The sequence below is a fragment of the Zootoca vivipara genome, chromosome 4 (genome assembly GCF_965207765.1).
Source record: "Zootoca vivipara chromosome 4, rZooViv2.hap1.1, whole genome shotgun sequence".
In the NCBI taxonomy this organism is placed as follows: domain Eukaryota; kingdom Metazoa; phylum Chordata; class Lepidosauria; order Squamata; family Lacertidae; genus Zootoca; species Zootoca vivipara.
The window spans coordinates 96,351,825-96,375,202 of NC_142587.1; the positions used below are offsets into that span (position 1 = coordinate 96,351,825).

General features: G+C 46.1%; 1 protein-coding gene across 1 annotated transcript in view; it reads right to left on the reverse strand.

The window, feature by feature from the left end:
* DGAT2 (diacylglycerol O-acyltransferase 2) overlaps window positions 1-3,874 on the reverse strand; it is a 45,975-nt gene extending 42,101 nt beyond the window's left edge. The window contains exon 1 of the mRNA XM_035115823.3: window positions 3,589-3,874. Coding sequence (XP_034971714.1) covers window positions 3,589-3,628 — 40 coding nt within the window. The 5' untranslated portion in view covers window positions 3,629-3,874. The remainder of the gene's footprint in view (window positions 1-3,588) is intronic.
* Window positions 3,875-23,378: the final 19,504 nt, after the last annotated feature.

Here is a 23,378-nt window from a genome sequence, read left to right on the forward strand (position 1 = left end):
ACTTTTGATTGAAGGAATTTGTGTGGAGAGGGTACGGTAACAACGATTAGATTTCTAGGCGTTGAGTTACAGGAGGATCTGTCCTGGAGTGTTAACACAAGGGGGCTTGTGAAGAAGGCGCAGCAGAGACTGTACTTTTTGAGGATTTTAAGGAAAAACCATCTTCCACAAAAGCTGCTGCTTGCCTTCTATCACTGTGCCATACAAAGCGTGCTCATGTACGGTTTATGTGTGTGGTACGGAAGCTGTACTTCTCAGGACAGAGCAGGGCTGTGTAGAATTATTAAAACAGCAGAGAGCATTATTGGCTGCTCACTCACCACCTTAGAACAAATCTACACCACCAGGTGCCATAGAAAAGCACTAGACATCTCAAGAGATCCAACGCACCCTGGTCACCATTTCTTTGAGCTCCTGCCATTGGGACGGAGATACAGAACTATGCAGGCAAGAACGAGCCGTCTCAGGAACAGTTTCTTCTCTAGAGCGATTCTGGCCTTAAATGGAAAGCCTGGACTTTGAAGTCATCTTATTTTACTTGTTATTTGTATTATATTTACTGTTTTTAATTAGGTTTTGTAATTTTGGATTATGCAGAATGCTTTATCTGAGTGGATGTAGCAACCGAGTAATTTCGTTGTTCCCGCAAGGGGACAATGACAATAAAGATATCTTATCTTAACCAAGAAGCAACTTAGAAGAGGCTAGAGAGGGGGGGGGGGCGTTGATAAAATGGATCAGGCTGCTGGCAAAGGTGCCCTCGGCAGCTAAGGATGTCTTTTAAGACAGCTACGGACATTCCTGGATGGGATACCTTGACCACAGTTGCCTGTGCAGCAGTACCCTAACGGCTGGATTACTACAGTGTGCTCTTTCTGGGGCTGCCCTTGGGGGTTGGTCTGGAGGCTGCAGCTGGTGCAGAACAAAATGGCTAGGCTGCTCATGGGGGGGGGGGGAGAGGCAAACCACGGCCAACATGCAAACACCTTGCTTGCGGCATTTGCAATGGCTACCCATCCGCTCCTGGGTCAAGGTGTTGGCCCGTCACAGATAACATCACTTGGGTAGACAGGCAAACTAATGCCAGTGTACTGGAAGAAGCAAAGATCCCCAGTGTCGAAGCGATGGTTCTTCAACATCAACTTCGTTGGACTGGTCATAGAATCATAGAGTTGGAAGAGACCACAAGGGCTATCCAGTCCAACCCCCTGCCAAACAGGAAACACCATCAAAGCATTCTTGACATATGCCTGTCAAGCCTCTGCTTAAAGACCTCCAAAGAAGGAGACTCCACTACACTCCTTGGTAGCAAATTCCACTGCCGAACAGCTCTTACTGTCAGGAAGTTCTTTCTAATGTTTAGGTGGAATCTTCTTTCTTGTAGTCATGTTGTGCGGATGCCCGATGATCATCTTCCAAAGCAACTACAGTGGTACCTCTACTTACGAATAACTCTATTTACGAATGTTTCTACTTACGAACGGAGCTCCGTCCACCATCTTGGATGCAGTTTAGATAGGATTTTTTCTACTTAAGAATTTTTAGATAGGGTTGCTTCGACTTACGATTTTTTTCTCCCAATGCATTCCTATGGGATTCGACTTACAATTTTTTTCGACTTACAAATGTGCATTCGGAACGCATTAAATTCGTACGTAGAGGTACCACTGTACTCTATTCCGAACTTAAAAATGGAAAGCGTAATGCTGGTGGTCAACAAAAGAGGTTTAAAGACTCTCTCGAGGTAAATCAAAGTAGTATAAACACCGACAACTGGGAAACACTGGACTGCAAACGCTCCAATAGGAGAACAGCCTTTACCAAAGGTGCCATGGGCTTTGAAGATGCTCAAACACAGGACACAAGGGAGAAATGTGCTAAGAGGAAGGCACGCTTGGCAAACCCTCACCGTGATCAACTCCCGCCTGGAAACCTATTGTCCCCACTGCGGAAGGACGTGTAGATCCAGAATTGGCCTCCACAGTCACTTACGGACTCACTGTTAAAGCCGTGTTCATGGAAGACAATCTTCCTCGGCTACGAGGGATCGCCAAAGAAGGTCCTTGAATTTCTCCTGCATATTCCAGAGGTCTCAGATCTGCACAGGAACACCATTCCTGTCCAGATACGAGAAGCACCCATTATCTGCACTTTCCACAAACAACCGAGGACACCTTCGTTCTGACCTGCCTTTTCTGTGTCTCTTTGAAACAGTTTTAGCTTCTTTTGAAAGGAATGGCCGGCTTTCTCTTGCACATCTTTCAACGTTTCAAACTTACATCCCCTTTTGCTATTGTTATTGTGGACCTCCTTGAGACAATAATAAGGAAGCTGGCTAAAAGATTGCCGTTAACTGTTCTCCCCTCCCCTCTTGCACACATGGAATCACACCTCAACCCAACAACATTCTTCCCTTTCTTAATCTGCCCCGCTGCATTTCATAGGAGTCAACTCCTAGGCGCCAAGGCCTTTCAGACTCCCCACAATAAAATATTTTAGCCCCCTCCCCAGTTGATTGACATTGCCATTCATATGGCGTATGTGTAGTGTCATCTCTTGTGAGATCAATTTTGCGGGACAGGGCTTAACCCCCCCCCATTTTATAAAAGTTGGCACCCTTACTGGATGCTATCCCTTGGCAAATTGTTACTTCAGCTGCCCCCCCCTTAAAACTGCAAGGTGGGGAGGGGCAGAAAGGGGGGGCTGGAAATGCCATTTATGATATGATAGCCATCTTCAAATATCTCAAGGGCTGTCACACAGAAGATGGCGCAAGCTTGCTTTCTCCTGCTCTGGGTGATAGGATTCGAACCCATGGCTTCAAGTTACAATAATGGAGATTCTGATGGAACATCAGGAAGAGCTTTCTGGCAGTAATGAGTCGTTCAACAGTGGACTCTCCTTCCTTGGAGGTTTTTAAGTCCAGGTTGGATGGCCATCTGTCATGGATGCTTTGACTAAGTTTCCTGCATTGCAGGGAGTTGGACTAGATGACCCCTGGGGTCCCTTCCAATTCTACAATTATATGATTCTATGAAAGCGATAGGGGGGGGGGAGAGATCCTGCCTGACATTCAGAGATTACATGCAGAGTATAGAATATAAAATATAAAATTCTTTCTTCCCAGGGGTGTTGCCAGGATTTGGGGGGCAGCTGATTTTTTTTTTTTTTAAGGAGATCAGTCCCTAAAGTTGTCGAATCAGAAGAATCTTTATTTGCATCAGTCACGAGCTGTAGCAATAAAATAAAATGTACTGAAGATAGAGGTAAAAACTTAAGTATAGAAAATACATTTGGGGGGGGGGTTGACATCCATAAGCAAATGCGTAATAGATCTTGTTCTAATTGCCCCCGCTAAAAAACTTGCCGTTTTCGCTGGCACCTGATCATCTGCCAAAAGGAAGGACACAGGCTTCTACTGGGTGGGTGGGGGGCAGAACCTCAGTTATTTATAATGTTTTTCATTAATTCTGGTGGATGCTTCTCCCCCCCACCCCACCCCAAAAACCCCCTCCTCCAACCCATCCCCCTACCCCAAAACATCCTTCTTCTTCCCCACCCTGGGTACCACCTCCAAGCTCTCCGTACCTCGCAAGACGCCGGAGTAGGCAGCGATGAGGGTCTTCATGGCTTCAGCGTTGCAACCTGAGCGGCCTCTGGCCCCGATCCATCCCTCGCCGGGCAACGGGCGGCAGCGGCGCTCCTCCTGCTCGCGAGCCGGGAACAGCGCAGCTTCGCTCGTGTGGACGCGCAGCAAAGCCAGCGGCGGCGATAGCGGCGCCTCCCTCTCCCGCCGGCGGCGGCGGCGGCAGCAGGCAGGCAGCAGACGGACGAGGGCGCGCGGCGCGTCCCTTTATAGCACCTGGCCGGGGGCGGGGCCACGGCGGATTGTGATGCTGCGCTGCTGGCCAAGGCGGGCCGGGACATTCACGGGGCTGGGGGGGGGGGAGGAGGAGGCGGGAGACGGAGTTGAGGGGGCGGCGGGAGCGCGATGGGGTGGGACTTGCCCCCAGGGGGCATCGCTTGTTGGAAATAGCCACGGGATGGGTGGGACTTGAGAGGCGTCGCGAAGCCTCTTCTCGCCAGCTCCTCCCTGCCACCAGGTCTTCCCTCCTCCTCCCCCCCTCTCCACGGGGTGAATAATGGAGCATTCCAGTGGGATGCTAAGAATACAGCCGGGATGGCTGGAAAGGAAGGTCTAGTTTCCGTTGTGTCTCAACCTCGCTCAATAGGCGGCATCTCTCTCTCTCAGCCATACGTTGCTGCTTTCTTGTGAGCCGCCCTGAGACCTGCGGGGATAGGGCGATATACAAATTAAATTTATTATTATTATTATTATTATTATTATTATTAAATAAATAAATAAGAGAGAAAGAACCTGCCCCAGAGGTGATATAATTTTAAAAAAAATATATTTATGGATTTTGCAAAATAAAACATACAACATACACACACACACAAAAAGAAACACACAAGATATACACAGAAACACATTGCCAACACTACAATAAAGAAATATCAAAACATTCTTCTATCAAAAAAATTCTGTCTTTGTCGACTTCCTCCAATCCCTCCCCACTACGTTTCATTATATTACTTCCTTAGTACTTCCATATCTTGATTCCAATCTTCTTAATAGTTATCTAAACAAATTATATCAGTTACTAACTTATCAATCTTATAATCTCTTATAATTATCTCAAAATACAAATCTGTTCTAATTAAATCTTAAAACTCAATACAATAACAACACTTAACTAAATCTTAATATATAATAATAACTCAACTAATAATCTTCCACAACCTCTTTATACTTCCAAATCTTTTAATGAAAACTCTTACAATTCTTTTCTAAATAAACCTTAAATTTCTTCCAATCTTCTTCCACGGATTCTTCCCCCTGGTCCCGGAGTCTCCCAGTCAGCTCGGACAGTTCCATAAATTCTATCAGCTTCATCTGCCACAGAGGTGATATAATTTTTACCAAGTTTTTCTGTTTTACATTTTAGAACATTCATTTAAATCAGGCATAGGCAAACTCGGCCCTCCAGATGTTTTGGGACTACAACTCCCATCATCCCTAGCTAACAGGACCAGTGGTCAGGGATTATGGGAGTTGTAGTCCCAAAACATCTGGAGGGCCGAGTTTGGGGATGCCTCCCCTAAGGCCATTGATGGATGGGAAGATTGTTTCAGGTAGACCTGCTGTTTTATTTCCAATCAGGGCATGTTTCAAGTTTCCTGCCCAAATCCTGCAACTTCCACCCGCAAATGTTCCCATGTGCACGCAGGACCAGTGGTCAGGGATGATGGGAGTTGTAGTCCCAAAACATCTGGAGGGCCGAGTTTGCCCATGCCTGGTTTAAGCATCCTTAAATCCGCTGCTGGATTTGCGTATAAGCTAAACAAGCTATAGCTTAGGGCACCACTCTCTTGGGGCCCCCCCAAAAAATTAAAGGAAAAACAACAACTGGATGTACATTTCCAAAATATAAGATAAAAAATAAAATAAAACCTACACATACAGCAACAGTGTTTTGTGTTGTGTAGGCTCCTATGATGTAAAAGTCATGGGCCCCGCCTGCTAGCCTGCTCCCTAAAATATCACTGGTTTTGCTCATTTCTATATATAGGGTGCCTACACTCTGCATGTACAAATGGTTTTCGATACCTATTAGGTCCATAAATGACCACATATTCAACACAAAAAACAGCGACAACAGCTGGACATATAAAGGGCCCCATTATCTTCAGTAGCTTAGGGCAGGCATAGGCAAACTCGGCCCTCCAGATGTTTTGGGACTACAACTCCCATCATCTCTAGCTAAGAGGATCAGTGGTCAGGGATTATGGGAATTATTGTAGTCCCAAAACATCTGGAGGGCCAAGTTTGGGGGTGCCTGTTCTATATGTTAAATCTGCAAGCTGCGCATATTCCATCAGTTTAAGTTCCCATTCTTCTTTGCTTGGGACCCTACTCGTTTTCCATTTGGGGGCTGAAAAACACAGACTACAGTAGTAGCATACATAAATAGTCTTTTTTTGGCACCCGGAAATTTCCATCTGAATTATCCTCAACAAAAAGGATTCTGGTGTGTTTTTTCTGGGTTTTTTTGAAAGGTACTTTTAAGCATTTTTTCCAATTCATTATAAATTATTTCTCAACACTCTTTTGCCCCTTTACAAGTCTACCACATGTGATAAACCCTTCCCTCAGCCTTGGAGGTTTTTAAGCAGAAGTTAGGTGGTCAGTAATCATGGGTGATCGAGTTGCAATTCCTGCATGGCTAGATGATCTTCACAACTCAGAAGAATTGGACCCTGTTTCAGTGCATCTAGTGCATCGCTTTATGATGCAGGAAATCGTTTTTTTTGCGGGAGGGAAAAAGTAAAAAAGTCATAGCGCTAGTGTACGCACATGGGAACATTTGCGGGTTGAAGTTGCAGGATTTGGGCAGGAAACTTGAAACATGCCCAGGTTGGAAATAAAACAGCAGGTCTACCTGAAACAATCTTCCCATCTGTCAATGGCCTTAGGGGAGAAATCCCCAAACTCGGCCCTCCAGATGTTTTGGGACTACAACTCCCACCATCCCTGACCACTGGTCCCATTAGCTAGGGATGATGGGAGTTGTAGTCCCAAAACATCTGGATGGCCGAGTTTGGGGGTGCCTGCCTTAGGGAAATGCATTTGGGACCTTTGTGGGGTGATCAAGGTCTGATCCAAGTTTGGAAACTCCCTTTCCTTCTCCCCCTCCTTCATATATATTTTTTTAACTTTAGAAAGTATTTGTTGTACCTTTTTCGAAACAATTTTCCTGGCATCGAACCAACTGCAAGCAGACTGGCTGCAGGTCAAAGTACCAATCCCAGCTGCCTTGTTATCTATGAAATATTACATATATATATTTCCAGGCAGCCTCTGTGCCAATGGGGGAATCACTGAAACCACCGTTTTAGAAGTCTGTCCACATGCACAAAAATGTTTGTTTTTTGTTGAAAATACTTTTTATTTGATTTTACAAGTGTAGAGTTAAAACAATAGCAAGTAACTATCAACATTTAGAGATGTCTCTGAATCTCCAGACTTCCTACCCCCCCCCCTCCGTGGGACTTGTTGTCAACATTTTCAACTGCATATTATTTCATAATCCATATTTCGTATCTGTCCATATTGTCCATAATACAAGTGTTATTAAAATCCTGCTCATGTTTTCATCTGCTTACAGTGGTCTCCTAAATACAGTAAATTTCCATTCTTTCTTAAAGTTTTTGTCTTCTTGGTTCCTGAGTTTCCCAGTCAGTTTTGCCATTTCGGTGTGGTCCATCAGCTTGGTTTGCCATTCCTCTCCGGAGGGGATTTTGCCTTCTTTCCAACTCTGGGCTGCTGTCGCATATACACATGCACACAAATGTTTTAATGCCATCTAAAGTTCTAAACTATAACAGGGTCTTCTCCCTGTCACCCACGCCCCCCCCCAACACTGGTGACCTTCACACTGTAAGAGTAGACTTGGCACACCGGAACCACTTTGCCAACAGTTTTCCAACACGCTGCTCCTCTCGTTCGCGGATCGAAGCCAGTGGTCGATAGACAATGCACTGTTATGACTGCGTGGAGACCAGGTTCCGTGAGGAACGGCTGAAGGAGAGTCCATGTGGTGTAGCAGTTTAAAATGTTGGGAAGGAGATGCCTAACATGGGTCAGCTAATCCCACAGGACAACCGGCAATGAATGTGGAAGGCTTCGGGCCAATTGAGCGGACAAGACCAAGGGTGGGTCAAACGGTCAAGAAGGCGGTTTCTGCCCACACTGCAGAGGGAAGTAAGAGGCAGATGGAGCTAATCGGGGGGGGGCTGATCCTAAACCTCCGCTGCCTTGTGGGGGAAGAAAAGGCTAAGGAGTAAACTCTACACAAATCTGGAGTGGAGTCCCTAAGACTGAGGGATGGTGTTGTTTAGTCATTTAGTCGTGTCCGACTCTGCGTGACCCCATGGACCAGAGCACGCCAGGCACTATTGTCTTCCACTGCCTCCCGCAGTTTGGTCAAACTCATGTTCGTAGCTTCGAGAACACTGTCCAACCATCTCGTCCTCTGCCGTCCCCTTCTCCTTGTGCCCTCAATCTTTCCCAACATCGGGGTCTTTTCCAGGGAGTCTTCTCTTCTCATGAGGTGGCCAAAGTATTGGAGCCTCAGCTTCACGATCTGTCCTTCCAGTGAGGGATGGTACTTTTTTAAAAAAAGTATTTTTTTTAATTAAAGATTTCTTGAATTACAAAGGTGTGTGCAGTGTCTCTCATATTTTTACATGTATCATTTTTGCAAATCAGTTTCATTTGTTAAGACACTAAGAAGAAAGAGGGAAAACGAGGTAAATAGGGGGTGGGAGGGTGGATGGGGGTGAGATTAGGTGACGGTGTTTCTGTTTTGCTTAATATATGTAGGGCGTGATGTCAGCTTTGTTTGTGTAGCTTCTCCTTTATTCGCTTGTGTTCTTTTGGTGGCGAGAGAGATTGGGGTTGGCCAAGGGTGTGGTTGTTCATTTGTGATTGGCTGTGATGGTCTTTGTTTTCATGAGTGAGTGGGGTGGGTGGGTGTTTGGGGTCAGGTTAGCCATACTGATTTGTACGCTGGCGGTAAATTTTTGTCATTATCTTGTTGGGCTGTGTGTGTGATAAAGGGGAACCATACCGGGGTGAAGGCATCCTCTGAGGGATGGTACGTTGTATGCCTCCTTCTGGCAACTCCTGCAGCCAAGCCGGTGCCAAATGTCTTGCTCTGCTTTCCTTTGGGCCACATCAGTGAGGCCGAAAGGGGGGGTCATGCAGGTGGCGTTGTGGTCTAAACCACTGAGCCTCTTGGACTTGCTGATCAGAAGTTCGGCAGTTCGAATCCCCGCGATGGTGTGAGCTCCCGTTGCTCTGTTCCAGCTCCTGCCAACCTAGCAGTTCGAAAGCACGCCAGGGCAAGTAGAATAGGTAGAATAGAACAAGTAGAATAGAACAGAGCTGAGTGCGCTCAGGTTTCCTTCACGGTGTTCCGTTGCGCCAGAAGCGGTTTAGTCCTGCTGGCCACATGATCCGGAAAGCTGTCTGTGGACGAACACCAACTCCCTCGGCCTGAAAGCCAGATGTGTGCCACACCCCATGGTCGCCTTTGACTGGACTTAACTGTCCAGGGATCCTTTACCTTTACCTTGTCATCTGGGTAGCCCAGGACCTCCAGACACACTGCCCAGACTTGCACCCCAGGGAGGTCACTTCAGTGCTGCTAATGCAGCAGTCTGACTTCACCCCTGGAGGTGCACTCCATTGTCTTTTGTGACAGAGACATGCCAACAGCCTGACCATTTCAGAAGGTAGAATTGAAATTCTTTGGTTTTCCGGAAGCAGATTACAGTGGTACCTCGGGTTACAGACGATTCAGGTTACAGATGATTCAAGTTACAGACTCCGCTAACCCGGAAGTAGTACCTCGGGTTAAGAACTTTACTTCAGGGTGAGAATAGAAATTGTGCGGCGGCGGCATGACGGCAGCGGGAAGCTCCATTAGCTAAAGTGTTACGGTTAAGAACAGTTTCAGGTTAAGAACAGACCTCCAGAACGAATTAAGTTTTTAACCCAAGGTACCACTGTATGTGCTTTTTCATTAAACGTAGGTTGACCGAGCTAAATGTCGCCCAATCGCAAAAAAATAATAGCAGATTTGAATTATTCACACCCAAAAACGTATTTGTAATACTTCCTCACTAGAGAAATGTGCAAAAATTAAGTTTCACTCCCTAACACGGCACACCCGATTACTGTAAAGGTAAAGGTAAATGGACCCCTAACCATTAGGTCTAGTCGCGGACGACTCTGGGGTTGCGGCGCTTATCTCGCGTTATTGGCCGAGGGAGCCAGCATACAGCTTCCAGGTCATGTGGCCAGCATGACAAGGCCACTTCTGGCGAACCAGAGCAGCGCACGGAAATGCCGTTTACCTTCCCGCCAGAGTGGTGCCTATTTATCTACTTGCACTTTGACGTGCTTTCGAACTGCTAGGTTGGCAGGAGACCCTATTGCTGTAGCATTGCTTAAATGCCTGTAATATCTTTACAATGGAGGAGAAGGGGGGGGGAGGAGAACAAACCGGTCCCACTGAACTTTGGCTGCCCCACCAACCATAACTGAGGATGACTCTTGACGTGGTTTTCACAATGGTGTGTACATGTCACAGATGCGCACCATGCATGAGTGCCCGCTGTCCCAATTTTCGGCGTCTTGCATCATGTCATTGCGTGACTCCTGTCGCAGGATTGGGCCCGGGAGACATGGTTGCAATCTGTTGCTTCAGCGAAGAGCCCCAGAGAGCCCTGCCCCACTTTTGGAACGTGGCTAAATCCAGCAATGGAAAGGAAGAGCAAAGGCAGGCTGCTTTTTTTCATCCTAAGACCCTGCCAGCGCTCAAAACCTGCGGTTTTCGCAAAGGGTCAGCAAAGAGTCAGTAGACACGGACAACTTCAATGTCCCCACCAGGTCCTAGACATTCACCCCTGACTCTAGAGATGAAGTCGGCTGTATTTTCCTTTCCTTTCCGTGGATCATTTCTTTCTTTTTTAAAATGTATTTATTAAAGATTTTCTCAAACAGCAAAACATACAAAAATACAAAACACACTAAGAAAATTAAAGGTAAAGGTAAAGGGACCCCTGACCATTAGGTCCAGTCGTGACCGACTCTGGGGTTGCGCGCTCATCTCGCATTATTGGCCAAGGGAGCCGGTGTATAGCTTCCAGGTCATGTGGCCAGCATGACAAATCCTAAGACCCTGCCAGCGCTCAAAACCTGCGGTTTTCGCAAAGGGTCAGCAAAGAGTCAGTAGACACGGACAACTTCAATGTCCCCACCAGGTCCTAGACATTCACCCCTGACTCTAGAGATGAAGTCGGCTGTATTTTCCTTTCCTTTCCGTGGATCATTTCTTTCTTTTTTAAAATGTATTTATTAAAGATTTTCTCAAACAGCAAAACATACAAAAATACAAAACACACTAAGAAAATTATAAAACATTAAAAAGAAAAAACAAGAATACAAAAGGAATACAAAGTAAGAATAAATACAAAAATGCAAAACCAAAAATTCTAACTATAACCTGGATCATTTCTCCACTGTACAAACTTAACCAGGTGCCAAAAACGGGGTTTGCACCAAAATCCAAAGTGCGGCTCTGTTGCAATGCATACAAAAGGCCAAAGTTACAAAAGGATGTCGAAGAGAGTTTGATTTGTTGCCAGTTCCGTTTTAAATGCTGGGTGGGTTCAACGAGGGACAGTGTCCCCCAGACTTCAGGGAGTTGACGAATCTGAAACTTACATCACTCTTCCCACCTGAAAAAAAGTTTAATTTGGAGAGTGCAGGAGTGAAATAACTGGTTTGGGAATGCAACCTTCATGGGAGGGAGGAAGACAAGTCCATAGCAATTTGGGCCACCTCCCATGAAATCGTTTGCTGCATTGCTGCACTGGAAGCAAGGGACCCAAACACACTTGAAATAATAATAATAATAATAATAATAATAATAATAATAATAATAATAATAATAATATATTTATACCCCGCCCATCTGGCTGGGTTTCCCCAGCCACTCTGGGCGGCTTCCAACAGAATATTAAAATCCAATAATCTATTAAACATTAAAAGCTTCCCTAAACAGGGCTGCCTTCAGATGTCTTCTAAAAGTCTGGTAGTTGTTTTTCTCTTTGACATCTGGTGGGATGGTGTTCCACAGGGCGGGTGCCACTACCGAGAAGGCCCTCTGCCTGGTTCCCTGCAACTTTGCTTCTCGCAATGAGGGAACCGTCAGAAGGCCCTCGGCGCTGGACCTCAGTGTCCGGGCAGAACGATGGGGGTGGAGACTCTCCTTCAGGCATACTGGGCCGAGGCCGTTTAGGGCTTTAAAGGTCAGCACCAACACTTTGAATTGAGCTTGGAAATGTACCGGGAGCCAATGTAGGTCTTTCAAGACCGGTGTTATTGTTGGGCATTCGCCGCCCTTGCCTGCCTCCGCCATGCCGCCACGCCCGGAGCCTCCGTCTACCATGGCCACCACGGCACGAAGCAGCCAGATGAGCTGAAAAATGCGGGATAAGCAGCGGCATGGCACCGGACATCCCTTCTATGCATGTCCGGATGTTGCGTGGAAGCAGCTTCCGGCACCGCTCTACCCGATTTTCGGTGCCCAGGCATGGGCAGAGCGGCACCGGAAGTTGCTTCTACGCATTTCCGGACATGTGTAGAAGCGACTTCCGGTGCCGCACTACCCATGTCTGGGCACTGGAAATCGGGCGGCGCCAGCACCCAAAATGGAGCCTCCCTGGCAGGTAGGAAATCTGGGGGATTTCCGGGATTTTTTTTCAATTCGGGAGACCAGCGGGAAACGGATTAAAATCTGGGGGTTTCCCATGAAAAACGGGAGACTTGGCAGCTATGGTCCAGCCTCCGCCTCTTCCCCGCCGGAGGAGCCACCCTCCAGCCTCTGCTTGCCTCCTCCAGCCCCGCCGACAGCGCCGTCCTTCCTAAAAAACCTCTGGGAAACGGGGTGGGCCGGAGGGAGCTTTGCACCACAGCGCCGGATATGCTTAAGACGGCCCTGTTTTCAGGCCTTCATTTCACTGCTGGAAGACCAGTTTACAATCAAGTACAGTCCCATTAATGATTGTCACAGTGGCCTGGGTGGGCTACTTCAGAGTAACGACTCCACACAGCTCTGCATTTTATCCTTTTATTGGTGCTGTGTATTTACAGTGCTAAAAGCAGTGCTATTTACAGATAGTGGTACATGTTGTTAGTCTTCCGCAGAACCTCCGAATGGCGGTTCGTGCGTTTTCTTCCAGCAAAGTAATCTTGGCATGCTGAATCTCTGCCCCCTGCGCTTTTTACGCAATTCCGGCGTAGCTAGGATCGGCCTCTTTCCCACCGTCTCCCTGCTTCCCTGTTCCTTTCCCAGGCGGTGCCTGTGCTCCGCCAAGGTACTCGTGCTTCTGTTTCCACTTCCTGAATCACCACTCGAAGTCTCCCCCTCCCCACTGGGGGAGGAGCTGGTATTCAGGATGGGAGGGGGCTGCCGGTACCTCTTATCCCTCACAATGATGATAAAATAAAACATTAGATTGACAACTGCTGGTTTCAAAAGTGCCATTTCACAGGTTCCCATATGCCCTTGGCATTTCAAATTTTTAAAATATACAACATAAGGAAAAGACAGATTTAGACAGTGGTAAAATCAATCATATACAAAAATACAAAATTCCCTTTACCCACCCTTTCCCTCCCCCCTACACTTCCCTCCACACTCTTTCGACTTCCTTTTCCACTCTTATAATCAAGGGCGTAGCCAGGATCAAAACTAGGGGGGGGGCAAGCCATGATCATTCAGGGGCGGGGCCACAAAGTGGGAACGTGGGCGGGGCTACAGGGCCAGCTGGCCTGACGACATCGTGGTGGTGGCAGCGGCGGCAGCGGCCACCTTGTGCTTCTGGGGCTGGCAACGGCGGCGGCTACCCTGCTTGGCTGGAGAGGACGGGAGGGTCGGGCAGGCAAGAGGGGGTGACAGGGTGGGCGAGGGCAAGGCAAGGCACGGCCGCAGTCACGACGGCTCCGAGGCGTTGCTGCATATCAGCATAATATTTCAACCATGTTGTGGGTTCAAGCCCCACCTTAGGAAAAAATTCCTGTATTGCAGGGGGTTGGACTAGATGACCCTTGTGGTCCCTTCCGACTACAATTCTATTATTCTATTGATATATTGCCATAGCATATGCATCATTCTGCTTTCTTGAATTGTCCTACTCCTAGGCATAGCAGCCAACGCCTAGAGGCCTAGGTGCCTCCCCCCCCCCAAATACTAGTAAATACCGTATGTGAAAGAGTCATCCCCCCATGTTGATGGGCTTTCTATGTGGGGCTTATCTGCCCCCCCATATTTTATTAAGAATGGAAGAGGGAGGGAAGGAAGGAAGAAATAGAGAGAGGGATAACTCATATTTGTGGGTGCCTCTGGGTGACGCTGTGATGCTGGAACTCTGCAGCAAGAGGACGGGAGGGTCGGGCAGGCGAGAGGGGGTGGCAGGGCGGGTGAGGGCGAGGGAAGGCACGGCCGCAGTCACGACAGCTCCGAGGCGTTGCTGCATATCAGCATAATATTTCAACCATGTTGTGGGTTCAAGCCCCACCTTGGGGGGAAAATCCTGCATTGCAGGGGGTTGGACTAGATGACCCTTGTGGTCCCTTCCGACTACAATTCTATGATTCCATTGATATATTACCATAGCATATGCATCATTCTGCTTTCTTGAATTGTCCTACTCCTAGGCATAGCAGCCAAATCCTAGAGGCCTAGGTGCCTCTCCCCCCCCCCAATTACTGGTAAATACCGTATTTGAAAGAGTCACCCCCCCATTTTGATGGGCTTTCTATGTGGGGCTTATCTGCCCCCCCCCCAGTATTTTATTAAGGATGGAAGAGGGAGGGAAGGAAGGAATAATAATAGAGAGAGGGATACCTCATATTTGTGGGTGCCTCTGGGTGATGCTGTGAAGCTGGAACTCTGCAGCAAGAGGATGGGAGGGTCGGGCAGGGGAGAGGGGGTGGCAGGGCAGGTGAGGGCGAGGCAAGACAGGGCCGCAGTCTCGATGGCTCCGAGGCGTTGCTGCATATCAGCATAATATTTCAACCATGTTGTGGGTTCAAGCCCCACATTGGGGAAAAATTCCTGCATTGCAGGGGGTTGGACTAGATGACCCTTGTGGTCCCTTCCGACTACAATTCCATGATTCTATTGATATATTACCATAGCATATGCATGATTCTGCTTTCTTGAATTGTCCTAGGCATAGCAGCCAACTCCTAGAGGCCTAGGTGCCTCCCCCCCCCAAAAGAAATTACTGGTAAATACTGTATTTTAAAGAGTCCTCCCCCCCCCCATGTTGATGGGCTTTCTATATGGGGCTTATCTGCCCCCCCCCAGTATTTTATTGAGGATGGAAGAGGGAGGAAAGGAAGGAAGAAATAGAGAGAGGGATAACTCACATTTGTGGGTGCCTCTGGGTGACGCTGTGAAGCTGGAACTCTGCAGCAAGAGGAAGATACCGGTACGCCTGTACAGGAGCCTTGTAAGCAGCTTTCTCTCTGCTTGATTTACAGCAGGCACGTCCAACAGGTAGATTGTGATCTACCAGTAGATCACTGGATGTCTGTGGTAGATCACTGCTAGATCACTGGCACCCCTAAAAAAAGCTCACCCAAATTTTTCCTCCTCCCTAAAAAAAGCTGAACTATGACCTGAAGCCCTAAACAAAAATGGGCCTCCCTCTCTCCTAAAAGAAGCTCAACAAGTTTGACCTAAACCCCCCAAAACAGGGCTTCCCTTCCTTAAAAAAACTCAACAGCTTTGACCTGAACCCCCCAAAAGGGGGTAGATCACTCCCAGTTTTTAACTCTGTGAGTAGATCAGAGTCTCTTGGGAGGTGGCCACCCCTGATTTACAGTATACAGATGCAGGAGGAGGTGCAGACTGGAACACCAATGCTTTTTATAAACATCACTGTGTCTATCAAACCTACAGCCCCCCCCTTCTTATTCACTTCCTTTTAGCCTTGCAGAGCCACCTTAGTCAAATTGAATCCTCTGCACCCTCATTAAATCGCCAATAGAACTGTTAATGCGATCCCTGAATGCCCATTAACAACTCCCACTGAATAACAATAGGGTGAATAGGGTGGACCTTGCCTGAAGGGATATTCTGCTCCATTGTCTTAACTGCTTAAGTACTGGTAGCCACTTTGCTTTATTTATTTGATGTGTTTTTGTTACAGCTGTGTTCCCGCCCCCAGCAAGTGGAGAGCTGCTCTTGCTAAAGCAAAGCCCTTTCCACTTCAGTTTTTGGAGGGGCAAAGTATTGGTTATGGTCTGTAAAATACAATAATTTTTTGCTTCTAGGGGGGGGCAGCTGCCCCCTCCTGCCCCCCCTGTCTACACCCATGCTTATAATCACTCGTGCATTTATTTCCAATACATTTCTATTTTACTGTTAAGAATACTAGCTTTACTTATTATATTTATTTATATTATATTTACTAGTTTATAATTTTTAATTTCTATTTCCCTTCATATCCCCTAATCCACACATATTAACATATCTTCTTTCGAACAATGTTTTCTCATATACTCAGCGTAACTTTCCCACTCTTTTCTTAATTTTTGCTTCGACTGATTCCTTACAGCTGCTGTTAGTCTTGCCATCAAAAGATACTCGCTTAATTTATTAATCCATTCTTCCACTGATGGTACTCTAACAGATTTCCAATTTGCTGCTATTAGCATTCTTGCTGCTGTACTTGCATATAGGAATACTTTTAAATTTTCTTTGGGAATTTCCTCATTTAACAATCCTAATAAATACATTTCTGGGTTTTTTGGTATTGACCTTTTCATCATTTTTTTCATTTCTTCATGTATAATATTCCAAAAGTTTGCTATCTCCTTGCATTTCCACCATATGTGTAAAAAAGTTCCCGGTTCTTTGCTACATCTCCAACACAAATTGGATTTAATTTTATAAATCTTCGCTAATTTCATGGGTGTTAAGTACCATCTGTAGTAAATTTTCAAAAAAAAAATCTTTTAGATTATTAGCAGCTGTAAATTTAATGTCTTGTCCCCACAATTTGTCCCATTGTTCGATAGTGATTGTGTGGCCGAGATCTTTTGACCATTTTACCATTGCCTCTTTCGTACTCTCTTCCATAAGATCCCAATTTAAGAGTAAGCTATATGTTTTGGATAATACTTTCTTTTTATTTTGGATGACTTCTGTTTCAAATTTAGTACTTTCTTTTGCAAATCCTAGTTTTTTATCTTTTTGGAAAACACTGGTTAACTGTATATACTGCCAATTATTGATTCCCATCTTTTTTAATTCTTCATATTCCTTCAGCTTATAGTTTCCTTGTTCTTCTTTTATTAGATCTCTATACCTAGGCCAATTCTTTTCAGTATTTAATTTTTTAATGGCGTGTGCCTCGATTGGTGAAATCCACCAAGGAGTCAGCGGTTCCACAAATCTCTTATATCTCCTCCATACTTTATATAGTGCTCCCCTCAATATGTGATTTGAAAACTCTTTATTTATTTTCTCTTTGTCATAATTTAGGTACGCGTGCCAGCCGAAACCGCAGTTGAAGCTTTCCAGATCTAAAATTCTATTATCGCCCAATTTAATCCAATCTTTTATCCAAATTAAACATTCTGCCTCGTAATATAATTTCAAATTTGGTAACAAAAACCCTTCCCTATCCCTTCTTTCTGTTAATAGTTTATATTTGATCCATGGTCTTTTTCCTTGCCATATAAAGTTCGTGATGTCTTTTTACCATACCTCGAAACACTCATCCTTTATTATAATGGGGATTGTTTGAAATAAGTATAGCATCCTTGGCAGAATATTCATTTTGATTATTGATACCCTCCCTAATATTGATAGTTGTAATTTCTCCCATTTTTGTAAATCCTTTTTAATTTCATTCCAAACTTTCTCATAGTTGTTTTTATATAGATTTATATTTTTCACTGTTATATTTATGCCTAAATATTTAGCTTTATTCACAATTTTTAGCCCAATTTTTGTTTCTAATTCATTTTGCTCTTTTTCTTGCATGTTTTTTTACTAATAGCTTTGTTTTTTCTTTATTTAATTTGAAACCTGATACTTTCCCAAATTCATTGATTATTTCCAATGCCTTACTTACACACACATGTTCTTTGCAAATGAAATAAACCATTATTTGACATAGTTCTGCAGATTTGAATCATAGAACTGTAGAGTTGGAAGTGACCCCAGGGGTCATCTAGTCCAACCCCCTGCAATGCAGGAATCTCAACTAAAGCATCCATGACAGACGGCCAGCTAACCTCTTCCTAAAAGCCTCCAAGGAAAGTTGTGTTTTCCACTTTACGTCCTGATGTGTTTCCTTAGGAATTCTCTTTTGAACAACAACAATCGCAACATGATGTGGAACTTAAGTCTGGAAAAACGAGAAACAGAAAGAAACCCAAAATGACAGGCTTACCCATCCCTACCGCCAGCTGTTTTGGACTACAACTCCCATCAGACCCAGCAACATTTAGCGGTGCTGGCTGAGGCTGATGGGAATTGTAGTCCAAAAGGTTGATGTAAGGCTTGCTTTCCATTGCCGGTGGTCACAAAGTGAGGCGGGAGCCCATAATTCACATAGCACAACTTATACAGCCTTGCTGAGACTTTGAATCGCCTCATCCTCGCCAGCAGTTACATAATATGACACAGATAAGATGAAGGAGACAGAACTGGGAAATGGGAATGAAGGCCGGGCCCTGTGAAGCCTTTCCTGTTGCCATGGAGACAGAGAGGAGAAAGGGTCCTGATGCTCTTTTTTCCTCCTGTCCAGCCAACATCTGTGCGATGATTTTGTAGGAAATGGAGGGAGGAAACAGAGAGCTGGCTTGCTAGAGAAGCAGGGCCCTCGCCATTCATTTTGTGGGGATGGTGGGGACCTCAGGGTGTGGGTGATAACGCGAAAAGCAACTGCAACTTTGTGCAGCCACCAAGCTGGATGCAATGGTCATGTGAACTTTAGCTGAGATTCCTGCATTGCAGGGGTTGGACTAGATGACCCTTGGGGTCCCTTCCAGTTCTACAATTCTATGATTCCAACATCCATAGCGTTTAACTATCTGTGGCCTTCTAGAAGTGGGTGGTATGTTTGTAAGGTATCCCCCCCCCCTGGTTTTCCCTCGAAAGATTCCATCAACGGTGTCTCTGAAAATTTTTACACATCCCTTGGGAAGACAGGCGAACTAATTTCAGTGTAGTGGAAGAAGCAAAGATCACCAGTGGTGAAGCAATGATTCTTCAACATCAACTTTGTTGAACTGGTCATGTTGTGTGGATGCCTGATTGTCGTTTTCCAAAGCAACTACTCTATTCCAAACTTAAAAATGGAAAGAGATCCCCCTCTAAACTATTCCCCTTCTCCAAGGCGCATCTCTCTCCCCAGCTCCTTGAACTGTGATGCTGCCTCTTGCTTGCCTCGATGGAGGAAGATTTTTTGCATGGCCAGAACACAGCCTGCTATACAACTCTTAAGAGTCACACCCTTTACCTCACCCATCTAGACGGTTCTGTGCAGGGAAATGCAGGGAAATGCAATCCTCAAGCCGAAAAACTTCCCCCACCCCTATTGCACACTGCTGTGAATCCTATATAATAAAGTCCCTGTGTCTCTGCGTCCAGTCCCTGTGTCCCTGTGTCCGCGCTAATGCGCATGTGTCCCACGGACACAGGGACTGGACGAAGAGGCGGGACGTACACACACGCTCGCTCTCTCTCCCCCCCCTCAACCCTCTGCCTCCCGTTCCCCTGCGGCAGCGGACCAAGATGGCGGCATCTTGGCCCGCCTCCTCCTCCTCCTGACAACCCTACCTGGCCCGTGGGAGGAGCGACGGGGCCGCGGCCTTCCCTCCCTCTCTGCGCTCAGCCATGGGACACGACGGGAGAGCGCTTTATTTAATTGCGTTCCCGGCGCCCCCCGCGGCCGAGCACAGAAAGGGAGGGAAGGCCGCGGCCCCGTCGCACCTCTAGCGCCCGTTTTCTTAACGGGCTGAATGAGACTTGTATAAAATAAAATAAAATGCAAATCCTTCTCCAAGGTAATCCAAATTATGTTGAGGAAAGCCGGGTTCTGCTGCATGTTCCCCTTCCTCCTTGATCCCGATTCCACAGTGGCAATGAAACCACCTTGGTCCCCCTGCTAAGGAGGCAGTGAGCACACCATGTAGTTTGGCTCACAAACAGGAGGTGCCAAAGTGCAAAGTTTTGGGCCAGGTTGGTATGAGGCAAGACAAACCCACCATGTCTAAACACGCTGGCTTTCCGGGTCAATAGTTGGTCTCTTGCAGCTTTTTTTGCTGCAAGACTTTGACTGAAATGCTGGTGTAGAAATAGCTCGTGTTCTGCTGCTGCTTCTATTTTTATCCAAAAAGGCAAGCGGGGGGAATGTTGCCAGGGGAGGGAGGCAGATGCTTCTGTGTCGCAAAGCACAACGAACATTTTCAGCTGCTCCCCAGAGGTGCTCTTTGTCAATGGAATCAAAGGTCCTCCTTTGCAACCCCCTTAAGAAATAAACCAAGGGCAAGATTTGTGCAAGCTCCAGGCTTGGCTTTGACATCTCCCAGAAGAGCCTGCTGGATCAGGCCAAAGGCCCATCTAGTCACGCATGCTGTTCTCACAGTGGCCAACCAGATACTGTACCTGGAAGGTGTGCAGAAGAGGGCAACCAAGATGATCAAGGATCAAGAAGCCTTATGAGGAACGGTTGAAGGAGCAGAGCATGTTTTTCGCCTGGAAAAGAGGAGACCGAGAGGATAGCCATCTTCAAATATCTCAAGGGCTGTCACATGGAAGAGGGAACAAACTTGTTTTCTCCTGCTCTGGTGGGGGTAGGACTCGAACCCATGGCTTCCAGTTACAAAAAAGGAGATTCTAACGAAACATCAGGAAGAACCTTCTGACAGTCAGAGCATTAAGAGCCATTTGGCAGGGGAACAGACTCCCTCGAGAGGTGGTGGACTCTCCTTCCTTGGAGGTTTTTAAGCAGAGGTTGGATGGCCATAATAATAATAATATAAATAATAATTTATTATTTATACCCTGCCCATCTGGCTAGGTTTCCCCAGCCACTCTGGGCGGCTTACAACAGAAAAATGAAATAAAACAATTAAACATTAAAAGCCTCCCTAAACAGGGCTGCCTTCAGATGTCTTCTAAAAATCTGGTAGCTGTTTTTCTCTTTGACATCTGATGGGAGGGCGTTCCACAGGGCGGGTGCCACCACCGAGAAGGCCCTCTGCCTGGTTCCCTGCAACTTGGCTTCTTGCAACAAGGGAACCGCCAGAAGGCCCTCGGAGTTGGACCTCAGTGTCTGGGCTGAACGATGGGGGTGGAGACGCTCCTTCTTCCAGTAAGAATACGCCATTTCTGCATATTCCATAAGTTTTTGTGTTTAAGCTGAGTTTTGATGGTCATCGATGCTTTAGCTGAGATTCCTGCATTGCAGGGGGTTGGCCTAGATGGCCCTTGGGGTCCCTTCCAACTCTATACACCTATGCTTCCCTGACTAGTAGAGACTGATAGCCCACAGCTCCATGAATTTGTCCTATCCTCTTTTAAAGTCATCCAAGTTGGTGGCCCTCACCACCTCCTGTGGCAGTGAGTTCCATAGTATAACTATGTGCTGCATGGTAGAATTATTTAATTTTCCCTGTTCTGAATCTTCCCTTATCATCATATGCAAGATAACAAGTCGTTCCCCTCTATGGAAGAAACAAGCCTAACAGCAGCATTCCAGAGAAGACCGTTCTGTATTCCTAGCCCAGAGCCAGGCCATGCATGAGAGCAAAACTTTACCTGTTACCTGTTTTGCTCTATAGGGCAAAGAGCAACTTTGGCGGCCGAGGATTCAAATCAGGAAAAGGGTATTAGGCAAAGGGTCATAACCCAGCTTTTTCAAACACAAGACACTGCTTTGATCTTTTGAAACATATACACGATCCTGCACCCTGTCTAGACACCTGCCTGATATCCCGAAGAGCCTCTGTGATCAATTGAAGCCGACAGCTAGACAACCAGCTTGATCAGCGGTCCGATTCTGCGCAATGCAATTCCACCTGAAGGATTTCCATAGACCAGCGTCCGTTTGCTGTTTCATCGCAGCTCAGAGATCCATCAGCAGTTTCAAGAATAAACCGTAACCAACCACTGACTTCGCTATTACTTTAAGAAATGTAACCGTAAGGATTTGGACTTGCTTTCTCCTCCGCCCTCCCATTCCTGTTTTCCTCGTGTGCCGTGTCTTTGTAGGTGGGGAGCCCGAGGACAAGGAGCTGTCTTAATGCTGATATTTGTAAGCTGCTCTGAGGTCCTTTTTTTTTGGCTAAAATTTATGTAAGTAAATTTTATCCTCTGGCTGCTACCTTCCTACATTCCAAGTAGATACAGATTATTATTATTATTATTACAGTGGTACCTCGGTTTATGAACACAATTGGTCCCGGAAGTCTGTTCATAAACTGAAGCGTTCATAAACTGAAGCGAACTTTCCCATTGAAAGTAATGGAAAGTGGATTAATCTGTTCCAGACAGTCCGCGGAGTACTTAAACTGAAGCGTTCATAAACTGAAGCGAACTTTCCCATTGAAAATAATGGAAAGTGGATTAATCCATTCCAGACGGGTCCGCGGAGTACTCAACCTGAAGCGTACTTAAGCCAAAGCATGGGTGTAATTGGTTCCGGAAGTCTGTTCATAAACTGAAGCGTTCATAAACTGAAGCGAACTTTCCCGTTGAAAGTAATGGAAAGTGGATTAATCTGTTCCAGACAGTCCGCGGAGTACTTAAACTGAAGCGTTCATAAACTGAAGCGAACTTTCCCATTGAAAATAATGGAAAGTGGATTAATCCATTCCAGACGGGTCCGCGGAGTACTCAACCTGAAGCGTACTTAAGCCAAAGCATGGGTGTAATTGGTTCCGGAAGTCTGTTCATAAACTGAAGCGTTCATAAACTGAAGCGAACTTTCCAGTTGAAAGTAATGGAAAGTGGATTAATCTGTTCCAGACAGTCCGCGGAGTACTTAAACTGAAGCGTACTTTCCCGTTGAAAGTAATGGAAAGTGGATTAATCTGTTCCAGACAGTCCGCGGAGTACTTAAACTGAAGCGTTCATAAACTGAAGCGAACTTTCCCATTGAAAATAATGGAAAGTGGATTAATCCATTCCAGACGGGTCCGCGGAGTACTCAACCTGAAGCGTACTTAACCCAAAGCATGGGTGTAATTGGTTCCGGAAGTCTGTTCATAAACTGAAGCGTTCATAAACTGAAGCGAACTTTCCCGTTGAAAGTAATGGAAAGTGGATTAATCTGTTCCAGACAGTCCGCGGAGTACTTAAACTGAAGCGTTCATAAACTGAAGCGAACTTTCCCATTGAAAATAATGGAAAGTGGATTAATCCATTCCAGACGGGTCCGCAGAGTTCTCAACCTGAAGCGTACTTAACCCAAAGCATGGGTGTAATTGGTTCCGGAAGTCTGTTCATAAACTGAAGCGTTCATAAACTGAAGCGAACTTTCCAGTTGAAAGTAATGGAAAGTGGATTAATCTGTTCCAGACAGTCCGCGGAGTACTTAAACTGAAGCGTTCATAAACTGAAGCGAACTTTCCCATTGAAAATAATGGAAAGTGGATTAATCCATTCCAGACGGGTCCGCGGAGTACTCAACCTGAAGCGTACTTAAGCCAAAGC